Source organism: Alligator mississippiensis, chromosome 16 (assembly GCF_030867095.1).
Source record: "Alligator mississippiensis isolate rAllMis1 chromosome 16, rAllMis1, whole genome shotgun sequence".
NCBI classification, from domain to species: domain Eukaryota; kingdom Metazoa; phylum Chordata; order Crocodylia; family Alligatoridae; genus Alligator; species Alligator mississippiensis.
The window spans coordinates 3,581,201-3,605,084 of NC_081839.1; the positions used below are offsets into that span (position 1 = coordinate 3,581,201).

Genomic DNA, 23,884 nt, shown 5'->3' on the forward strand with positions numbered 1-23,884 from the left:
CTGCAGCCTATCCCTCGTGAAGGTCTCCACTGCTGCAACACAAGGCACTCACCCTCATCTTCTTAATAACTTTGCTCATCTACTCTCACCCCTTTAGCATGGGATGCTGCCTCTCCATTTTGACCTGGCCAGCTTTCCTCGCTAGCGTCTGGGCCTTCATCTGGGTGAAGAACGCCTTCCCTGGACTGAAGCCGAGGTCACTGCCATCTCCTCCGTGCCACTCAACATCCTGCTTCTGCTGCAATGCCTAGATGATGCCAGGCAGTTAGTGACAACCAGTGGGACACCAAGAGACACTGAATGAAAGCCCGCTCATATGCAGAAATGGTACCCGTCTCAATCATCTCTGCCCCAGAATCCTTCCAACGTCGGTCTCCGAGGACCACAAGCTTTTCTGGGATCAACTCCACCTGTTCCTGTGTTCGTACAGCACTTAGCGCTGTGGGACCCTGCACAAAGGACCCTGCTTGCTACGGCAATATAAACTAGATAATAAAATGTACCTTATTCAATGCAAGCAAGAGAGCAGGCTTATAGTAAGAAGCACCACTGCACGTAGCTTGGATGAGTGGTTCCTCATTCATCTTACGTGCCGTGCCTTCTTGTGGAGGCCTGGATGACAGTAAGCAACAGTAGGTAAAGAGAAACCAGCTTGCCAGGGCATTACGAATTAATTTATGGCCCCCCCCCGCCACATGCAAGGCATGAGCACAGAAGAAACACGGTCTGTAATGATGCAGCTCAGTGCCTCAGCTGGCCCACGTAGACGGTTCAGTTTTTGTGCACAGAGCCCTATACCTCCACTGTCACCCAGACCCTCAACCCAGAAACTCCAGGCAGCAAAGGCATCAAGCTGAACCTAAACCAAAGCCAAGCAGGCAAAGGGAAGGAGGCATTTAACTTTCCTGGATGAATCACAAAGAGAATAAAGTAACCAGCAGAACCTGAAATGCCTAATATCATCTTTCCTTTGAGGCAGTGTCTGCAGCGTAGCTGAAATTAAGGTTATTTGGGTGTTTCACATGCATTGGCCACTGAGAGAGGGCAAGGACAGAATCAGCAGGAGCTACCAGGAGAAGCCAGGCAAAGTGCCAGGCCCCGAATCCTTGGGAACATGGGAGTCTCCTGGAATCACCCATGCCAGAGGAAAGACTGAAGAGTGGCACAAAGACAAAAATACTTGCCCAAGGTCACAGAGACAGAGCACAGGCCTCGGGACACTTGTCCCCAAGGTCGGCTCCTCAATCATTCCTCCTGTTTCCCACATGCAAGCGCTGGGAGGAGGTGGACTGTGCTGGTGGGATTCCCACTTGGAGAGCCGACATGGTGCTGCCGAACCGCTGCCTGGCCCAGACAACGTCGACTTCACCGAAATCCCATTTTTGTCGGCACGCCTCCATCGCCGGGCCTGATGGCAACCTTGCAAACCTTCCCCGTCTGAAGAGGTTGTCCGATCACTACTGCCACGTGTCCCGGCTAACTGCCCGTACCTTCTTGAGCATCGCAGAAGCAAGCTCCTGGCTCTTGGCAAACGGCGTCTCTAGGCCAAGGGGCGACGAATTAGCCAGGCCTATTCCCACAAGGGCAGAGGGTCAGGAGAGCAGTCCAGGAACAGCACAGAGACCAAGAGACGTGCCAGTGGCTCCAGAAACCTCTAAATAGCAAGAAATCTTTGGGTCAGAACCAAGGGTGTGTTGATTACAACAAATGAAACGTTTTCCTGGAACCTGATAATGCTTCTCTTCCTGGCCATCCAGAGCACAAAGGCTCTCTGGAAACACAACCCAAAACTACGCAGCGAGGAAGACAGACAAACCCACGGAGAAGAGGGTTAGCTTCCTGCATGGGATACTCACAGGTCATAGCCGAGACGCCAACGATCCCTTTGGAACGAGAACAAGGCAAGAACAACCAAGGCATCGACGGGTCTCCTATCAATATGGCGAGGGAAGGGGATATATTCGCAGGGAGCTTAGCAGCAGTGCGGAAAGAGGGGCTAGCAGTTCTCCCCTCCCAACAAGGCTGTAGGCGAGATCCAAGATGAGAAGAAAGCACGAGAAGCAGAAGCAGGAGGTCTTTTCAACCCGATAGCGAACCAGGCTCGCATGACCCTGGAGCAAGAGTCCACGTGCCACAGGTTTTGCTTCATTAGGATCACACTATCCTTCCTTCATACACAACTCACTCCATTGACTGCCCCAGCTGGCTCATATCTATTTTGCAGTCCCCACAACAGAAACCCCAAAAAGCATAACCAGCCTGGGCCAGACGCCCAAACCAATGCGTGTGGTTTGAGGCTGCTCTGGGAACTTCTGGCACAGCTCTGAGCAGGGGAGAGGGACTTGGGATTTCAGTCTGATCCTACTTTGGTGCCACTCGATGTTGAAGTTTCTCGCGACGGACTCAGGCTCCGAGCCCTCTGTGTCTCTGCTAGGGTAGACTGTGCCCAATCCTGCCATGACACAACCAGGTCCTTTCCACATAGCACACAGCTCACCGGCTGCGCTCGCTATTCTGCCGTCAGCAGTTTCCAGGTGGGTTGGGATGCTACAGTTTAGGGATAAGCACAATGCAGTTGGAGGGCTATTTGATTCAGATTGTTAGGGGCTGGAAGGGACCTTGCAGCTCATTGGGCCCAGCCCCCGTCTCCGGGCAGAAAGACACCTGGGGTTAAGTGACCCCAGCAAGGTGACTGTCCAGAATCTGGTTTAATTCTACGTGGCTGAGGGACAGCAGAGGTGGCAAGGTTTGGAAGATGTGGTCTACGTGAATCCTGGGGAGGAAGAGAGATGAGGAAGCTGAAGTGGAGGAGTGTGAAAGTCAACCATTGTGGTTGAGCAAAATGCTGCCCCGAACGCAGAGACACCTAGATTCATAGACATTCGGGCTGGAAGGGACCTCGGAAGATCATCAAGTCCAGCCCCTGCCCCAGGGGCAGGAAATCAACTGGGGTCATGGGATCCCAGCAAGATAAATATCCAGATGTCTCTTGAAGGTGTCTAAGGTAGGCGCTTGAACCACCTCCGGCGGCAGTCTATTCAAACCTTGGGGGCTCGGGCAGTAAAGCAGTTCTTCCCGAAGTTGCTTTGGAGGTGGAAGGACGGGAAATAAAAGTGCATCCTTCCCAGGCTTAAGTGGTTAGGATTTGGCCTTAAGCTTTGCCCTTTCAACGTTCCCCATCTCCAGCATCCATCCCTGCAGCACTTCAGTCAGCCAAAGGAGAGGCTGAATCAGTCCCTAATCCCTGCCACCGGGTCACCTCCGCCAAAACACCGACTAACAACTGAATTAGATCCCTACCTTCATGGGTTATGGGGTAACGTGTGCCGAGCGCCGTTTTGCAGCATGTCTGGGTAAGAACAAGTCCAGTAATGACTCCTCAAGGCAGAGCTCTAACTCCGAACGAGAGGGGCAGAGACGAGCCAGTCCCGGATAGAAACGTGCGGGAGCGCAGAGCAAGCGAGGGTGCCGCAGGGCAGCACGTCAGCCCATCACCAAGCCACTCTGCAAAGACGCCGAGCCAAGGGAAGAGCAGCCTGCTCCACAGGGGTGCCTGCGAGCCATTTCCACAGCTAGTGGTTGCGGAGGGCAGAGGCCCTTCACGTGACGCTGGAATTTCCCCAAGGAACTGAAATGCCAAATGTTCACAGAGAGTTTAAGGGATTTAGCAGAGTAAAACCCTTCAGTTCTTTTGAAAACCCCCAGTCTGAACTCTTCCATGTCATTTTTTAATTATTTTTTTTTTGTGGAAGATATTACACCCTCCCTTCCAACCAGCCCCATAGCTCAAATACCTCCACTCATTCCAGAGAAGGGACACATCACATTACAAGAAAAAACGGAAATATGGGAAAACCACCCCAAAAACAGCATCTTTTGCAAGAGACGGGCCATTTTTTTCCCCCCAGATAAAGGGGATTCCAGGCACAGACTGGAGAGTCCATCCAAGAGCCTTTCTATCTGGTTTCTAACAATAACCATTGTGTATGTTAGCAGGAGCAAATGTTTGGAAAGACTTGAAAAAGCGATAAGATAAGATCTAAATTAAGCCTGACCGGGAAATGAATACAATAGAATAAAAAGCAGAGAAGCTGATAACTTTGTGCCTCCATGCCCAGTCATATAAACAAAACTGAATTGGCCGCGTTGGGTGTATCCCGGCCAGTACAGATGCCGGAATGACTGCTGCTAACGCACAGATTCGATTTTGCTGCTAGCCCGAGTCCCGAAGTATCCTTGTTTAACCTAAGACTGAGGCAAACCACAAATCGGAAGACATTTGACGGCGATTGCCCTGCTGTATCCCCCACACTTCAAACAGCAGCTGGATGCCTGCCATAACACCTTGAACGGGTGGTTATTTTGAGCTTCGTGGTGTGAACAGATTATTTGACACCCAGAAGTATTTCTAATATAGCACCTGCCGTTCAAGGATCTGACAAGCACTTTTCAACTTATCCAAGTCCCCGTGCGCTCCCCAGATACGCAAGAAAGGCGTAGAGCAGCGGTTTTTCAACCTTCTTTCATTTGCGGATCCCTTTGGAAACGTCGAGTGGAGGTGGGGACCCCTTTGGATTGTAAGCTTGAGTATTCACATGCTCTTGATTGGTCATAGTCATCTTTCATGGACCCTTTAGACAGTCTGAGGATCCCCGGAGGTCGAAAACCACTGGTGTAAAGACACTGAGGGGCAAGGAGTTCTAAAGGGCAGTGGGTTCAGGGCAAGTCTGAAACACAGCCCCAAAGTAATAGGATCACAGGAAAATAGGACTGGAAGGAGTCATCTAGTCCAGCCTCCTGCTCAAGACAGGATCATCTCCGACTAAAGCAACCCAGTGAACAGCAGGAGTGAATTCACAGGTGCTGTAGTTATTCCTACTCGCTGCTACCTGGAAACTTGTTTCAGGACCAAAGTTCGTTACTAGCTTTTCAAAAAAATCAAATTCAGGCCCTTTTTTGGATCAAGAGTCATTGCACTAATACTTATGTCAAAATAACTTAGACTTTTTTTTAGGAAGCTGGCATCATTAAAAGGGCACAAGTTTGGATATAGCTCTCTCCTTCAGTAGAGGAGGGGACAACTCCAGGAATCGTCATGTGTTTCTCAACCACACCTCACCCAAGGGTCAAAAATGGAGCAAAGAGCACCTGCAAAAAGTCACTTCGAGCATCACAGGCCCCAGGTTTGAGTTTTTTTAAAGAAAAAAAGGCATCTCCCAAACAGCGCGTCAAAGCGATAACAGAGAACTTCACTGCAACAGGAAAGTAGCAGTTTAATAAATATCCCACGAATGGGAGAGATTAGCCAGTTCTAAACACAATCTAAAAGAAACTAAATACATTTCGTCATTAGCCGAACAGAAAAGAAAAGAAAAAGAAACACAAAAGAACAAGAGCAATAGTAAACTTGGTTAATTTAAGAATTCTTCATCAGGATACGTGGACCTTCCCCTATACAAGACCTTCCAACCGTCACCAGGAACGCTAGCGGTGCAGAGAACAGAACAAACCCAAGAACGGTTAAATGAAAATTTATCCTTTTGCAAAACTGAAAGGCAAGTGAGAACAGACTGTTTGTTTTTTTTTTAAATCCAACAATATCAGTTTTTAAACTCACTTGAACTGCCTGCAATGAACACTGGAACTGTAGAGGAAGGCCAAATAAGTGATCTTTGCCTCATATCACAGGGGGCACCAGAATGAAAACGCTCCAGCCACGGTGGAGTTTGCCACTGCTTGCCCACCTGCGATACGACGGCGTTGATCTATTGGAGATGTCAGTACGGGACAGCCAGCCAGCGCTGGGTATCACACTGCAGGTCAAGGGTGGGGGGGGTTAAAAAAAAGGCTATTTTAAAAATAGTTAGCTTTTCCATAGAAAGTAACAAAAAAATTGGCAAAAGTAGTCTAAATGTTCTGTACAGATTCTAGTCTCCACGAGAAGTGATACAGGAAATTACCGGCCTTTCAGAATAAGGGCATTCTTCATTCAGGTCCAGTAATTTTGGCTCCTCTACAGCTTGGCCCCAAATCCTTCGCGTTCTGTTGAGAGACAAAACGGCGGGTCGTATCCCTACCCATGAAGGCGGAAGGAGTCAGGGGACGAGGTTGGGGCAGCCTCCCCAGGTGAGTGGGAAGGTAGATCCAATTTCAAGGACTTGGAAACAATTTCCCGTCTGCTTCACTACTCGAGGGTCAGTGGGATCTCCCAGGGGATGCAAATATCCCTGCCGCTACATTGCATTCAAGTTTCCAAAGCCGTTCAGCAGCATTGTCACCGAGGCCAGATCTGCGCTAGACATCGTACCATTTGAACCCAACTGGTACAGTTGGAGCAATACAACCTCCAAAGCACGGATGCCGTTTTAGTGGTAAAAAGATTCTTTCCATTGATAGTTTCCACCCTCTCGTTAAAGGGTATAACTGTACCAACGTCACCTTTCTTACACCAGTTTAATTACATCCACACTAGGACTTTTAAAGCATAACTATTTACTTTAAAAAAAAAAAAAGAAAAGAAATCAGATCCTTGACCATAGATGTTATGCTGTAAAGACCTCCGAGTCCAGACTGAGCCACAGAAATTCGTTTCTGTGCAGAACTCGTTCGTAAAGGAGAGCACCTCAAGCCAGTAGCTTGTTTTACCTATGGGGATACTGTCTTTTGGGCCCAAAACGGATGGATCTGAGTCATGCTACAAAAATTAAGAAGCGTTGGGTTTTCGAGTTAGCCTCAAAGCACGCTATTGCAGGAGTTTGAGAAACCCTGGAAACTCAAACATCTTGTTGTGTTAAGAGGAACAATCAGTGAAACAACTGAGCGAGACGCCTTTCACCGTCCATGTGGAGCGAAGGAATAAGAAAAAGCCACAATCAGCGGCAACGGTGAAGGGAAATGGGATTAGGAAATGCCACATTTAAGGTAAGGGAATTAAATAAAGGGACAGGTTTAAAAAAAAAAAAATAATAATAATTAGGTCTGTTCATTCTGTGGCATTTTGGTTACTTTACCTGGCACCTCTGAGAACCCCAATGTCCACAAGGCAAGGTTTAATTTGTGTGCGTGGACGAAGGGAGGGAAAACAGCTGTCCCAACTGTAATACAAAATGGACAATCGGGGTGGGCAGCCTCGCTTTGTCGTGCTCGCAAAGTGGCTTCTTTGCAACTGCACTTACCCTGGATCTACCGAGTAAGGATTTCTGGATAAGAAACGGCTTTAAGCGCTTTGATTTCCTCTACGAATGGGTATGCCGTACTATCCAGCAAGCTCTTCCTGACTGTTTGCCAGCCGCAAGTGGAGTTCTCCGCCACTTTTGTATCCTGTCCCACAACACAGCCATGCGGGCAAACCCTTCCACCACTGGAGGCAGCTGGCCTGCACTCGGGCACGTGGGCTACGTGTACAGATCTGGATGAACAACTGGCTGGCTCGGGGGCATAGGTAAATGGATACCAGGTCACTAGTTCAAGCCCAATCTAGCTACACAGCGACTCAAAGCTGTTACTAGCAGAGTGCTCTGACATGACCTATAAGGCTCACTTTGTGGACCTCAGTCCGTCTTCTAGAAAACAGCTGTTGACATGACAAAAACTTGACAATAACTGGTCCCCCCAAATAACCCCCAGAAAACGAACCCTCCCCCACCCCCCAAAACATCCCTAGCAGCACTCCCTCCAGGATGGGGTTGAGGTATATTGGCAGGGCAGAGAGGGGGAGCATGCAGCACAGGTCCCCATCCTTGGGTCCACAGTGTGGCAAGAGGATTTCAATCTCCAAGGCAAACCACCGGCACCTTCCCTAGCTCTAAACTCACCAAAATAAGTGGGTGTTTCGAGTCCTGACACATGGACGTTGCATCAGCACCCAGAGCTGACCCATGGAGCTGTGCCTCCCTAGTCGACTCAGCCCAGACTTCCTGTCCCTGCTCCCAGTGACCCCAGAGGCTAGCTGGTGTGCCCTACCTGTAGCATCCATTGCTCTTGACCTCTCTTTCCATTCAGTGCTTACTACAAACCCGTGCTACGAGCCGACTGACCCCAACCAGAATGACTGGATGGCGGACTTCTCTCCTTTCCAGAGAGCTCTACAGCATCAGACCTGTTGTAGTTTGAAGGATTCTTATGAATGAATGAACCCACAACTCCTTTAACAACTAGTTTCCTGTTTAAATGTCCTTGGATTTGACCTTTACCCTAATCTTTACCCTATGCCTTCTCTTTCATTTTGATTCCGACCTCACTGACCGACGAGAATCGATTCCTGCCCTCTTTAATGCCCCTCTATACGCTGGGAAATAGCAAGCATTCCTCACATGCGAAACACAGGTTCCTTATTGCGTGCGCACGCGTTCCTGTACCTTTGCTTCATTCTGCTGCTGCATGACCCGAGCTCAGCTGTCAGGCCTCACCAAGTGACACTCTCTGCTAAAAGTCTAGAAATGCCACCGGATTTCAAACTACTGCGTTCCCAACGTACTGCAAGATTGATGCTGGGACCCTTCGGGTTGACCCATGATATAATGCTGACCAGAATGGCTGCACCTCATCTGACCAGTACTTTATGGAGAGCCATCATCAGTTGTAATGGCAGCAGTTTGATTTTATTAAATCAACTGCTTTAATAAAAGTGCTTAACAAGGATTTGGTCATGGCTCTCACCTCCTTGAGGGAAACATTTTCTAAATTGCCAGTTCCACGTGAGGTGGGTTTGTTTTTTTCTTTTGAACTGCCTCAATCCCCCTCGAGAAGAGGGTACCACACGCAACAAGCCTCTATTGTGCAAAGTCCAGCTGTAACAAAACAAGCTAATGCTTGACCATCTATCTCCTTTTAACTCACACAACTGCCCTTTCACCTCTCAGCCTGTCCTATTTGACCTACAGGCAGCGTCACCAGCAACTATTTCCATCTTTTGTCCCTTCCTTCAGGACATTACTAAAATATTCCTTTTTCGGTCTGTTTCTCACAGGCTGGAATGGGCAAATTCATCAGATCTACCTCGACCGGAGGCTGCGTGGCCTATTCGACACACACGCACACACTGCTCTCTATTTAGTGTATTAGACCACTCTGTATCCTCAGCATGAGGCGAGTGTACAGCATTGGATTAGGCTTCCTACCCTCCTCCCATCCTGAGCCCGAAGTGGTTTAGCTGATCAAGCTGTGATGGGGCCAGTGGCTACTTCTGATTATATAAAAGGGAATGGGGCATGTAACAGAGGCATTGGTTTTACTCTGGCGGTTGGATCATTTAGTTTATATTAAAGAGCAGGGTAGAATTCTAGCTCCTCACTTATTCCACTGGCAAGTTGAATATTTGGCAGGTTACACCATGAAGTTCACTATTCACATAGGTTGGCGTTTGAAGAACTATCCCTTCGCAGGCGCAGTCCAACTTCTCCCTCCTTCATCAGCACCAGATGGTACAATTCCTTTTTTTTTTTTTTTGCACCAGCTGGATGCATCTGGCTTGGGAGGGACGCCAGTCTCCCCTTTCAGTCGCTGCTAGTGGTGCACAGTCTGTTACCTCCTTCCCCTCCACTCTCCAACTGGTACAGTCCACCCTGGGTTTGGAGTTGAAATGTGAGTGAATCAAGTTCTTCCCTCCCACCCTCATACGCTACTGTCCTCTAGGAGGGGCTCCTTGCCATCCGATCCTCCAGCCTGCGGGCTGTGGGTGTGGGTCTGGGCCCCGTTGCTGTGTTTCTTGTGGCTGCCTGATCTCAACGCGAGGTTGTGTTCTGGGATGAACAAGGCCACTAGGAGCGACAGCAGGACAGAGCAGGCTCCAAAGAGGAAAGGGGGCCCTGGGATGATGCTACTCTGTAAGGCAAAGCAGAGAGGAATGATTAATGTTGAGCCGTGTGGAGAAGAGATGCAAAACTCGGGATGACGCTGGGCAGGTACCTCATCAGTGGGGTTGGCCATGTTGGGCTTTGTGGCTTTTCCCAAGGTCTCCACCTCAGCCATTTCGTTCAGCTCCACGTGGAACAGGTAGAAGACAAAGCCATAAAGCGCCGGCCCCAGCCCGTTACAAAGGCCCCGAATTCCGGTAATCATCCCCTGGACCACGCCTGGGAAAACAAGGTGGGGACAGGGAAGACATCAGCCTCCACCTTTCTGAAGGGCTTCACCATGCACATAAGAGGTTCCCTAACACTTGGAAGACTGGTAAAACACGTATAAGCCAACACGTGTCTCAAGACACATCCAAGCTCCTACTTGGCTACAGCCGCCTACAAACTCATCAATAGGAAATGTGCCGCTTTCCAGAATGTGACGAACACTGGTAAACTGTACAAAGACACGCAAGACATTTAAGGGTGTCAGACTTCAGGATTCAAGGGGCAAGCTTGAGATAGGGAAATGATCCAGAAGATCCTTCCCCTCTGACCTCAAATGATTGCTCATGTGGTTTATGAAAGTTTTGCTAAGACTGCCTTCCTCAACCAGCAGATATTGCTACAAGCAGGATACAGGCAGGATAACTGTATTAGCTCATACCATCAAGTCCCACGTTCTCTTGGTTGTACAAGTGCCTCTTTAGAGGACTTGCATTCCACATGCTAAAGGATTAAAATGGATGATGGCTGTCATGAGGCCTTGAAGCCACACAGCCGTGACACGGCATGGCAAGACGATCACCACAGTTTAAAGAGTTAAAGATAGATTTATACCACTTGGAGCGGCAATAGCATTTCCGCCCCACACAAGGTGTAAAATTGGGAGGTTTGTTTGGACAGGCGTGGGACAGGTGGTCTGAACCCTTAGACAAGCACAACCGGCCACTCACCCTGCTGGTCAGGGTCTGCGTTTCTGGACACCATGGCACTAATGGCTGGAAACGTGATACTGGACATTGCAGCCACCGCTCCTGCAGCCCACATCATCCTAGAGGGAAGAACAGTCAAAAGATCAACTGGAGAGGAGGAGGGCCCCCATACACAGAACAATACGAGCCAAGGCAAAAGGAGCAGGCGCGCATCTCCCCCTGGCGGCTAAAGGGAGAGCACCTCACAGAACTGCACAGGGCACAGAACTGCCTTGGGAGGGGATGGACCAGAAGCACAGCAACATGCAGTTTGTCAGACAGTGTTAATCAACTCTTACCAAGGCTGCGATCCAAAGCCGTACCAGGCAAGCTGCAGGATCTGGAAGCCTAATCCCAAGAGGATGGTATTCTTGTTTCCTATTGACCGCATGAGAATCCCCAACACAACTGTCTGAAGAGAGAAAATGAAACGCTATCATCTTCCTTGGTTTAACATACTTGGAAGTGAATGGGATAGAAAGCAAAGAGACTGTGCACTGCAGGCTGTGCTGTCAGGGCCTTGGGTTGTTCTGCAGCCTGCAAAGTGTGCTTGTATAAGGGATCATAAGGCTAAGAGGTGCGCCTGGCAGAAAAACTCCTCCTTCACTCCTGGCTAGGTTTCATACGATGAAGGGATTATCATCATTAGATGGAGACACCTGCAGAGGCCCATCTAATTCAGTCCCTGTGCCCCCAGCAAGTGTAGGTGTTCTCTATAGGCTACTCTCTTTTTCCCAGTCTAACCTAAACGTAAGTGTTCTCAGAAGCAAGGCTTCCACTTCTTCCTCTGGCAAGTGTTTTTAAAGGCAATACATCTGACTGCTGAGAAGCTTCTCTTCAATTCACCCCATTACTTTCAGTTACAAGCCTTGTATCACTTGAAAGTTCATCCCCCTTCAGAGAGGGCACCACTGCTATCCTGCTTGGTCCTTCTATCTCAACTGAAGGCTTGAAAGGCAAGACTGCCACTCCAGTTAGCATTATATGAATAAAATGGACACTCCCGAGTTGCCAGAGAGGTTACGGAGTCTTCCAGAGCGCTCTACAGCTACTCAAGGGCAAAGCTGAACGAACGACAGCTCTTTAGTGTTGAGCTCAAACAACCAGTACTTTCTACCTCATCCATCACAGAAGATAGAAATACATTATGGATCTGCGCACGTGACTAACACTGCGTGTGTGTGCGGGCACTGGGATTCATTTCATAACTAGGATGTTTGTGAGCATAGTTTCCCAAAGACTGCAGAATACTGGTTCTCACCTGAGCCAATATAGAGAGGATTCCCACTACCCCGATGAAGGCTGCTACAGTCTCGGAGGAAAATCCAATGACCTGCAAAGGCATCAGAAAGGAACGCTATTCCAGGCATAGGACTTTGCATATACAAGCCAGTGTTAGTGCTTATTGACTACATATCACATAAAGTGGACATCAAACAACCACACTGTCCGCAAACTTGTGGCGAAGTGACCATTACAACAATAAAATGGAAGATGCTCCTATTGACTACAGATAACTAAGTAAATGGAACACCCTAAAATGCCTGAAGGTAACAGGACAGAGAAGGCAGCTAGTGGCCATCCAGGGAAGGGTTGCACAGATAATGCAGGACCCACGTAAATGTTACGTTTCTAGGAGAGGGAGAAGGTCACTGGTTCTCTCTCTTGCACTGTTGTTGGTGTTACTGCCGCACAGCATCTCCTCAAACCAGAACTGCTGGTGTGCAGTCAAGGTGAAAGTCCCTCCAATAAACTGGAGGTTGTGGGGAAGAAGCTGCCCCAGAGACCACAAACAAAAAAGGAAATACGGACATGCACGAGATTATAAACCGAGGCTCAGCCTTCAGACCCTGTATGTTTCAACAGCCTAACCCCGATGACTAACCTGTCGCAGATACAGGAAGAAGCTGGAGTACTGGCCGGCTTCAGGAAGGTAGGAGAGGAAAACGGTGATGCATATGAGAAGCACCGTGGAGTCTTGGCCCACTTTGCGGAGTGACTAGAGAAAGGGACAAAGCAAACAGCATATTAGCCCTCTCTGATCCGAGCTCAAATGTATCTCCAGCAAGGAAAAAGCAGACGGCATTCATTATTTGTTATGCGGAGCACCCTGCGGGGCTCATTCTGAAACAGGATTTCAGGATATTAGATACGTCTGTGACAGTCAGTCAGCCCAACAAACAGCTCCTGCTTCACACCCCTCACGCCCTGCAAGTGTGGGAGCTTTATCCAGTTAACAAACCATCAAGAGAATCCAGCTGGATGTCTGCAGCTCTGGCTCTCCTCAGAACATAAACAGAGCAGCAATTCCATCTTGATGCTACGAAGATCAGTGAAGCTAACCCCTCCCCGACTGCATACAATGGTGCCTTCTCTATCCCAGGTGAATACTGAGAAATTGTTCCTAAGTCACTCTTAATTAAGTGCCCTTCATGGCCTCTCACTTCATCTGTGCTTGGTAGAACTGCTTTTTCTTAAAGAAAATACAGTGGCTGCCAAGCTCAGAGAAACACAGCTTGCCAGATCCTAGCACCTCTCCATAGTGTCTGTTAATTACAAGGCAGCAGATGACACCTGATGGTTCAGAGGAAGGTGTGAAGACTGCCATAATGGGCCGGATGGCTGCAGAATATTGCATGTGGATGAGGTGGGTGAGAAAGGCCGGGACCATCACAGATAGGCAGCTCCCACCCTGAAGTAGGGGACTCGTTACCCTCTGACACCTCAGTCAGTGCCATCAGAAGTGTTAGCAAATAAAATGCTCCCTTGAGATGCAACTGAGCCAGGCTCCACACCTCTTCTGGGACCTAAGCAGGTCTCCCCCATGGAAAGAGCAGCACTAACCTGATATGTCTCTTGTGTAAGACAGTGCAATCATGAAGCAACAGGCCTTGAATTCACACAACAACATGTTTCTACCACGAGAAACTTGCTTCAGGCAGATTGGAGCTGTTTTTAAGACACTGTTGCTGTGTAAACTCAGAAGCCAGCTCTGGAAAGCTGCCAGTCATCAACATCCAGGCACTGCTCCCCTGAGAGGGGCTGACTTCACATCCCTCATCTCATAAAACATACTTTCATCCTCGCCCGCCTCTCAGAAGAGGGAACCTGGGACTTGGGTGAATATAGATGTGGAGCTGCAGGGAAAGATAAGCAGCAGTGAAAGTACTTACGGCAAATGGATCGGCCTGTTCCCAAGAGATAGGGGCTCCCCAGGATACAGGGCGCATTTCTTCGGGCAGCGACTCTGGGACTGCCAGCAGAATGAAACCGATATCCAGCAAAGCAACACCTGAAGCCAGCACCACCACCAGCGTGTCACTGTAGGCACGGGACAGATATGCACCAATTGCTGGACTTGTGACCAGGCTGGCGGCAAAAGTGGCTGAAACCTGAAGCATGACACAAAAGTTAATGCTGCCTCCTCTGGTCCAAACCTCTTCCCCCGTATAGCCTACGGGCAGCACCTCCATCTACTCTGGAAGTGATGCTTCATAAGGACACAGGCTTCTGTATATAGCTTGCCCCCTTGGTATGGTTCTAGGCAATGGGGAACAAAAGGCATCTCTGCCAGTGCCTTTAAGACACTTGCACTAATCCTGTATGACCCACAAGAGCAGAGAAGCCAGCACTTCTGGCTGCAGAGAAACAAGCCAATGAGCTCCCCACACTGTGCTACTTATAGCACAGGCTGGAATAAAAGACCAAAGGACAACGCAGCTGGTCTTTGTATTTCATAGCAACAAGTGCCGGGGTTGATTTCTGAGGCAGTAATGGAAGAGACAACAAACTGCTTTGTGAGAGATGCAGAAATTCTGGGGAAAATACCCATAGAAAAGCCAGAAGACCCCCCTTCCCCCCTTAGCTTTTCAGCAGTTCTTTAACATCCCTCTTCACGGGGAAACCAATAATGCAAGTCCTCACCAAACCATAAGCTGTGCTCCGTTCATGCTCCTGAGTGATATCAGCAACATAGGCAAAAATCACAGAGAAGGTGACAGCAAAGACTCCAGACATGGAAATGACAGCAAAATACCACCTGGAAGAGATAGTTCCAGGACAGAATTAAAGGATGCCACACAACACACACACTATTCTAAGGCTGCTGGGCTTCAGTTTTGTGCCCTGCAACAATTCATGGCTTGAAAGACCACATGAGATGAGAACTACTGCTCAATAATGAGTTAGTTCTCATTAGGGGAGCAAGACTCTAGAAGGCACTTTTCCCTCTGACTAGTAATGAATCCAGTGGTGAAGCTGAGTAAGGAGAAAGCTCTGGATTAAGAAAAGGCTCCATCATCTCCAGGGGCTTTCTATGAACGATATGAATCTCTGCAAGTCTCATCCATTGATGGCACCTCCCACTCTGCCATCCCCAGTGCCCTCTTCTGACACTCAGCTCTGTATGAGCACTGTCCATTAGGAAAAGAAGGGACTCACCAGGGACTGATCTTCATGAGAGGGATTGGTGCACATGTGAAGAAGACAGTGAGGAGAAGAAAGGACTTCCTGCCCCAGACATCAGAGAGGGCACCGATCAGTGGGGCACTTAGAAAAGACAGCAGACCCTAGGAGAAGACAGACAAATTCACACTGACTGAAATCCCAAACCCTCCAGCTGTCAGGAGGAAAGCAAGAGTTGAATGTCACCAGTACAGATGCCAGGAGGCTGCAATCCATTCAGCCTATTTTCTAGAAGGCAAACCATGACAGTTCATTAGGCAGCTTAAGCCTTTATACTGGAAAAGCAATCAACTTGGCACTGCTCAATGCTCAGAAATTCTTGCCCCTTTCCCTGCAAGTGCACAGCTTGCAGCTGTGGCCTTCCCACGAGCATTTGGGCACCAGGGAGTTGTCACTGCCACAATGCCTGAAGATGCTGGCACATCTCCAGAACATCAGAGTCTGCTGAAGTTTGGGGAAAGTTCTGACTTTTCTAGACAGAAACCTGATGTTTCTGAACAGAGGCCCAGGTCATTCAGCCCCTGAGTTCTCCAGCCTGGGTCTTACAGACTCACAACAGGGGGCCAGAACAGACTCCCTTGGCTACACAAGAGATTATCTGAAGTGCTCCATTTCAGGATTGAAAAAGTGCTTTCCCCACGATAGCTCTCTTCCGCTCTCTTTATTGCAGCCCCCCTGTCAAATCCAAGGCATAAGTCACTATGCTAGTCTGTCACATTACCAAGCAAATCAGAAAGTTTGTTTCATTGCTTGCTGGAACCTGCCACTCCCCTCCTGATGCTGAACTTTAAAAAAAAAATCACTTCTCCAGTTGCTACACCGCTCTGCAATCCCTATTTTCTGTTGTGAGAAGGTGCACTTTCTAAATCATGGTTGTTTTTAAATGGCATTACTTCAGCAGCCGTGACTTCTAACATTCCAGGACCAGATCACTAGGCTGCTCTCAGACTGGTCTGCTGTGTTTTTAGCTCAGCTCAGAAAGCCTTGAGGCCTGTGCTACCTCACCAGATTTCCAGGCTAGAGGGGACGAGGCCACCCATGTGGGAAAGCATGCAATTCAGTGTTCACATCCTTTCAATTCTGCACTTTCTTGCTCAGCTTGCCAATAAAGTAGCTCAGCTACCTTACACTGGGTTGAACTGAACATTGGGTCCATATATTGGGCTGAACAACCAAATACATGCCGACTCTACTTACGATTGACCCTGTACTGTCTGGAATGAAGCCCAGATGACAAGCCAGTCTAGCTTGCTGCATATGCTTCCATTCCACCGATTCCTTAATATGGGTGGAAAATTTCTTACCTTGACTCCATGGATCAAGCCATTCATCAAGAACGTGTGTTGAGGAAAAGTCTGGTGCAACACCTAGGGAGACAAAGCAACAGCTTTTCCAGACCCTGCTGTTAGCAAGAGGACAGCAGGACTGCAGGAGACACAGCTGCAGTCCGTGGTCACACACAGCAGTGACACCCCACGCTCCTGCCACAAACACTGCACAGATCACCAGTTACAAGGGGTCCCATTACTTCCACACCAGTATCACAGACAGGGTGCGTTTCAATATGGACAAGTGCAGGGTGCTGCACTTGGGCAGTAGTAACCAGCAGCACACTTATAAGATGGGAAACTCCCTTCTTGAGAGCATGGAGGCAGAAAGGGATCTTGGAGTCATCACTGACTCCAAGATGAACATGGGCCAGCAATGCGAGGTCACGGTCGGCAGGGCTAACCGGACCCTATCGTGCATCCACAGATGCATCTCAAGTAGGGCCAAGGAGGTGATCCTCCCCCTCTATGCCACACTGGTCAGGCCACAGCTGGAGTACTGTGTCCAGTTCTGGGCACCCCACTTCAAGAGGGATGTGGACAACATTGAGAGGGTCCAGAGAGCCACCCGCATGATCCGGGGACAGCAGGGCAGACCCTACAATGAGGCTACAGGACCTGAACCTGTTCAGCCTTCACAAGAGAAGGCTGAGGCGGGATCTTGTGATCATCTATGAACTCACTAGGGTGGACCAGAAGGGTTTGGGGGAGACCTTGTTTCCCTTAGTGCCCCCCGGGATAACAAGGAATAACAGCCACAAGTTGTTGGAGAGTAGGTTTAGATTAGACATCCGTAGGAACTACTTCACAGTTAGGGCGGCTAGGATCTGGAACCGACTTCCAAGGGAAGTGGTGCTGGCTCCTACCCTGGGGGTCTTTAAGAAGCGGTTCGATGCCGACCTGGCTGGGGTCACTTGAGCCCAGTTTCCCTCCTGCCCAGGCAGGGGGTCAGACCTGAAGATCTACAAGGTCCCTTCCGACCCGACTTCTATGATTCTATGACTTTGTGAGGGCTGTGGGAGCAGTTGGGGCATATTTTGTCTGACACTTTAAGGTGGTTCTGTACAAACTTTTTCCATCCTTCAGTTTCATTTTTCTTGGCCTAATTGGTGTTCTCTGCTCCTCTTCCTCCTTCAGTGCCCCTCATGTAATTGCCTTACATTTTACACTATTAAATGAACATAAGGGCCTTTGTGTGAACAACAAACCTTGCTTTGTAAGGCAGTTACCTAGATATCCGAGATCAGCTCAGAGATATCTATGGTACATTAAACTCCAATGTGAACTGGCATAACAATTCCTACCAACGAGCTCCGAAAGCTGAGAATTCCTCTTGAAGCTGCCAACGTGGAAGTTTCCAGTCACTTAGCACTCATTTGAGACAACTATCAGAGATGAGATTTCTAGTTCTTTTGATAAAGCTATCCTTTTGTTTCCTGTTTTGCTGTGGAGCAGCCTTTCCTGCTGGTCTTAGTCAGAGCAGTCTGTCACTTCCAAATGAATTGTTGGCAAAATCTCATTAGATCAGCAAGGCTGGGCATCCTCCTGACGCCATGGAAGTAGGATTTTAGTGGGAGGTAAGTCTCAGTGCTAAACCTGTGCCCAGGCATAACTCAAATGGTGTAGGGTCTGGGTAGCTGTAAGACAGGCCGTGTTAATTTTCATTCATTGTCTAGCCATTAAAGCAAGTTCTCCCCAAAACAGGGGGGTTACACAAGATGTTGTGACCGTTCCAGTCTGAGATAGGTTTCGGCTTCCCTAAATCCAGCCAAGCCATTTCAAATGAAGCAAGCAAGCGGCGCTCCTCTGCATTTTTAAACTGCCAGGTTCCATTCAAGAACCGTATGTGGCAACTCCCACATGTACAGCGCTCTTCAGAACGAGACGCTCTACAGATAGGTTACAGCATCCCAGGCTTTGACTCCTGTGTTTCAAAGCAAAGTGGCACCCACCCAAAGCCCTCCCAAACTCAGTGTTGCAAGGCAAGGCCTAGCCGCTGCACAAGGAGGTACGGAGCCACACTGATGGGCAAGAGGCAGTCGCCACAAGCAGTTACTCACCGTTAACATAGGAGTGGTCAGCAACCCCCAGGCAAAGAACTCGAGGAAAATCACCACAACCGCATGGTAGACGCTGGGCTCTCCAATCCCCTGGCGCTGAGGAAGAAATGTTAGATTGAAACACTGCTCCAAGACACAAATTTGTCCCACTGTAGGGGGAGATACTCAAGGGCCTTTGAAAACCTTCCCATTAGTTCCTGGGGGGGCTTCGAAGAGGGGTAATACTGAAGTCCACTGCAAGCTGAAAGCAAATAATACTGACACACGACTCGGACACAGCTTAGTCAGAAAGGGTATTTCCTCAAAGCACTAGCCCTCACCTACTGGCCCATGAGGGTTTCTTTGCTGTGCAGAATGTACCTGGCAAGGTCACATGCCAGTGGAGAACGTCCGTCACAAGACAGCACAGAAAAGCACACAAGTTGGAACTCACCTGCGTCAGGAAACTGCACTGATCAAACACCCAGAGAACAGCACATTTTTCACCGGTGGAGAAACTCTGAGTGCAAGTGGGCTAAAGGGCAGAGAGCTCCGATACATCATAAAGCACATCTCTCAAAATATCTGCGTCTCAAGAGCCAGAGATAGAAATTCCAGTGATTTGCATGGAAACCGAATATCAAGTCTCCTAAATCGGCTGCACAAACTTCAGCCTGTGCGCGTAGGTTCTCTTAACTAGATAGAGGGACTACTTTCCTTTTAATTTACACAGGCTGCAGTATGCAAGGCACACTGGATTTTAACAGCCTGCCATAGCCTGCAGCGTGAGAGAAGTCTAGTTCTGGGGAAGCTATGGATTCGCCAGAAATAAAGTAAGATAAGGCAAGAAAAGACAGTCCATTCCAAGACCTCAGCTGCCTTCACAGTTTCTACTGAGATGCTTCCCTTAAAAAAAGCCTGCAAGTCTGATTTAAAGACAAATCAACAGCTTTAAAACGGGAGGCACCCCAAGGGAAATACTGTCATTAAACAAAGCTATTTTTATTCCATGCAAACAGGACAAATCCTCTCTGTTTCTATAAAAAAAATATGAAGGTAGTGCTAAGCCAGTGATTCAAGACAAAAAAAAAAAAAAAAAAGAAGACAAGTTTCATTATCATTCCCTCACTAACCTGTCCTGATAGGAGGAGGGGGTGGTACACACTTCACCCCCAGAGTAATCCAGTCCTTCCCATCACATCTCCTGTGACATCCTTTCAACCACTGCTCTACACTTTGCATATTCCATCGCTTGTATAACAAAATACCTCTGTTTTGCCAATTCCTACTAGAAAAAAAAAAAAAAAAAAAAAAAAAAGACGTGCTACCTAACCACGCAAGCACAGCTTATCAATCTTGAGCAACAGGCAAAACCCTTCTGACAGCATGAAGGATTCATGCAGCCCGGATCACAACAGAATCAGCAGTCAGATCTCCTGTCAAGACCTGTCCATAGCTCAGCCTGAACCCTGCAAACCATTAGCAGGGCAGAGAAAATGGACAAGAGTCAACCATTTCTCACAAGGCTGTTGTTACACACCGTGTTTTCCTGGCTAGCTCGGATAGAGACCGTGTCTTAGAAACACGCTAATGTAGTGAAGTGTGACCAAACACACCACAAGCTCTCCAGGGACACTGACCTTGGGGCTTTCAGTACTAAGCACGCGAGCTTCAAACGGCTGAAGCAAAACAGCACGTTCGTTAGCTCAAAGCAGAAGGTTGTCAGAGTCACCGAGGCCGGTCACTAGGCTGCACAATCGTGTTTCTTGGCACGGGCAGCCTCTGTGGGGCACGCAGCAGACTGAGGAGGGGACAGGCGGCACATCATTAGATAGGGCAGGAAGAGTGCAGATCGGGTATGGGAAGGGGACTGAAGTGACATTAGGGGAGCATACGGGGCTAATTTGTGGCACACTGGCCAATACGTTTGGACACCGCTGCGCTAGCCTATTCCATTCATCTGACAACAGCAGTAACCAGCTCCTTGGTTAAATATGGCTCACAAACATGGTTTGCAACTGTGCTAAGCCTGTACAAAAGCATTTTAGAGCTATGCCAGGCATTCAGAACACGTCAAATGTTGCTACGAAGCCGTTCACAGAGAGCACCTCACACAAACAGTACCCTGGGATGGAGGGTGAGCAGCTCTGCACCAACTTGCTGGCACGTGGGATAGAGTCACAACTTCATAGTTAGAATTCCCTTTTTATTAGGTCTTAAATCAGGAACACAGAGAAGACCTCTCTATCCACTTCCACAGCTTCTGGCACCTCGTCCCCTGTTAGAATTCACTATTTAATCCTACCCCAAGCTCCTGAGACTCTCCAGACGTATTAGAGCAGCGTCAGTCACTAGACCAGATGAAACTCTAGAGCTGCCGCCCTCCTGCAGAGGCAGATCTTACTGTGCTGAATGACCCTCACCCCCTGCTTCTGTTCGTGGTCACACGGGGAAACAGCCCAGTGAATTAATGTTTTCCTAGCTTCTAAAATGGCTCAGCTGCTCTGGGATCTTCTACATGCTTAGTCTTTGTTTATGGCAAACGCTCTGTTCCCACTGAAGTTTGCCCAGAGCACGCTCTGCTAATAAAAAACACGTTTGAACATTTTATATTTATTCTGCTAATGGCAGGAATTGCACAATAACCTATTGATCTGGAGGCCTTAGAGACCCATAGCCCCGGGCCTGGTTCAGAGTTAAGCATCATAAGTCGAACTAATTGACAGTGATTCTTACTTTACAAGAAACACCACAGGTACGATCCCAGCAGGAGTTACTTCCAACCTAAGTAAGACTTGGACGTCATGATCGATTTAGTGAAGTGGTTCTCAATCTTTTTAGGCTCGAGGCCCCCGCCCCCTTCTGAAATGCTGGCTCTTAGTTTTCACTCTTTTTTGACTACCGGAAAATACCAGGCCAACTCTTCTGGTGCAAAGGACTCAGACACATCCTGCCCTGGTGTGGTCTTCCTAGCATTATGGATTCCTACCTGAAATCTCTGGGCTTATCTTGTGACTCCGTCTGCCCACTTGACAGTGCTAATGTTGTGTGATCCCCCCCTCCCCCGATGGCACCCTTGAAAGGATCTCCAGGGGCCCAGGCGAGGAATCACTCATTTGGTGGGTCTGATGGACCAGGGAGATAGACAGCCAATGTAGAAACTCAGCTGAGCCCAAGAGGAGCATCCACTAGAGCTGGGCTGCAAGCGGCCCCCGAGCTGCACAAAGGATCCCCTGGGACAAGAATCTACCTTATGGATACGGCAATTTGCCTGGAGAAGGGCAGCAACAGCTCGCTGTTCTCGACGGCTCCGGGATGTTCTAACGCGCGAGTGTCTCAGAAATCAAGCTACCACCTGCGCTACAGGTACAGACTGCAAGCAGCTGGCGACAGCTAATAGCCTTTCCCTCCCCTCAAAACCTTGCAACAGAACGCAACTATTCCGGGCTGGATTTGCAGGTGGCCGGCCAGCCCCACAGACACTCGAGGGCAACGTGCCAGCTTCAGGCAGACGCGCTGCTCCACCAGGCAGGCGGGTCCCCCGGGGCTGTTCTGCAGACCCCCCCCTCCCCCGCGCAGCAGCCGAGCCTCTGCTCCGCGCCGCTCGGCTCCAGCCCGGATCACGCCTGTGCTTTGCTGCGGTTTGGTCCGTTTCACGGAAACCAGGCGTGGGGCGGCACTCGCGCATGGACCTGGTGATGGCTGCGAGCTGGGGCCTGGGCTTCCCCGGGGCACAAGCCTCAGAGCTGGGCTGAGGGCTGCCTGCTGCTGCACAGAGACCTGGGGGGACGACGATGACGACACAGCGCAGCTGGCACGGGCCACGGGCAAGGAACGGCAGAGGGTGAACGTCTCCCTGGCCCTGTCCTACCCCGCCCTGCCCCTGGGGCCGTCCTAGCCCCCCCCCACAATACTACCCCAGCACCCCCCCACTCCAACCCCCCCATAGCCATCGAACACCCCCAACAATCCTACCCCACCCCTCACCTCATCCCACCCCCCAAACCACCCTACTCCAGCCCCCCGGGGCCATCCTACCCCCCCCCAGACCATCGTACCTCACTCCCACCCCCCAAACCACCCTACTCCAGCCCCCCAGGGCCATCCTACCCCCCCCCCAGACCATCGTACCTCACTCCCACCCCCCAAACCACCCTACTCCAGCCCCCCGGGGCCATCCTACCCCCCCCCAGACCATCGTACCTCACTCCCACCCCCCAAACCACCCTACTCCAGCCCCCCGGGGCCATCCTACCCCCCCCCAGACCATCGTACCTCACTCCCACCCCCCAAACCACCCTACTCCAGCCCCCCGGGGCCATCCTACCCCCCCCCCAGACCATCGTACCTCACTCCCACCCCCCAAACCACCCTACTCCAGCCCCCCGGGGCCATCCTACCCCCCCCCCAGACCATCGTACCTCACTCCCACCCCCCAAACCACCCTACTCCAGCCCCCTGGGGCCATCCTACCCCCCCCCAGACCATCGTACCTCACTCCCACCCCCCAAACCACCCTACTCCAGCCCCCCGGGGCCATCCTACCCCCCCCAGACCATCGTACCTCACTCCCACCCCCCAAACCACCCTACTCCAGCCCCCTGGGGCCATGCTGCCCCCCCCCCAGACCATCGTACCTCACTCCCACCCCCCAAACCACCCTACTCCAGCCCCCCGGGGCCATCCTACCCCCCCCCCAGACCATCGTACCTCACTCCCACCCCACAAACCACCCTACTCCAGCCCCCTGGGGCCATGCTACCCCCCCCCAGACCATCGTACCTCACTCCCACCCCCCAAACCACCCTACTCCAGCCCTCTGGGGCCATGCTACCCCCCCCAGACCACCCTCCCCCACCCCTCATCTCATCCTACCGCGCTGACAATGCCACCCCAGCCCCCAGGTCACCCTCCCCCGGCGCTCACGTTGGCCCCGTCGCGGATGATGATCTTCTTGGCCAGGAGCACGCTGCGGTTGAGCCGCTTCTTCTTCTTCTTCTCGCCGGTCATGGTGAGGCCGGGCCCCGCCGCTGCCCCATCGTCCCCCCGCGGGCCGGGCCGGGCCGCACCAAGCCCGGGGGGGCGGGGAAGACTCGGGGCCCCCGGGGCCGCCTCACGCGGGAGGAGGAGGCGCCGCCATCGCCCCGGGCCGCCGCCGCTCTCCTGCCACCGCCCCGCCTGTCAGAGCCGCCGCTTCCGCCTGCTGCGCGCGCAGCCCAGGTCGCTCCCGCCCACGGATGACG

The 23,884-nt window shown here is 50.4% G+C and overlaps 1 protein-coding gene across 1 annotated transcript; it reads right to left on the reverse strand.

Annotated features, from left to right (window-relative positions):
- Window positions 1-5,253: 5,253 nt before the first annotated feature.
- On the reverse strand, window positions 5,254-23,822 carry LOC102565525 (hippocampus abundant transcript 1 protein). The gene is made up of 12 exons (XM_059719641.1): window positions 23,568-23,822; window positions 18,663-18,758; window positions 16,579-16,641; window positions 15,251-15,378; window positions 14,735-14,849; window positions 13,984-14,202; window positions 12,696-12,809; window positions 12,072-12,143; window positions 11,110-11,222; window positions 10,793-10,890; window positions 9,907-10,073; window positions 5,254-9,822 (listed from the first exon to the last, which is right to left on the reverse strand). The coding sequence occupies exons 1-12, from the start codon at window positions 23,649-23,651 to the stop codon at window positions 9,613-9,615; spliced, it is 1,479 nt and encodes a 492-aa protein (XP_059575624.1). The 5' UTR covers window positions 23,652-23,822; the 3' UTR covers window positions 5,254-9,612.
- Between the last annotated feature and the right edge of the window lie 62 nt (window positions 23,823-23,884).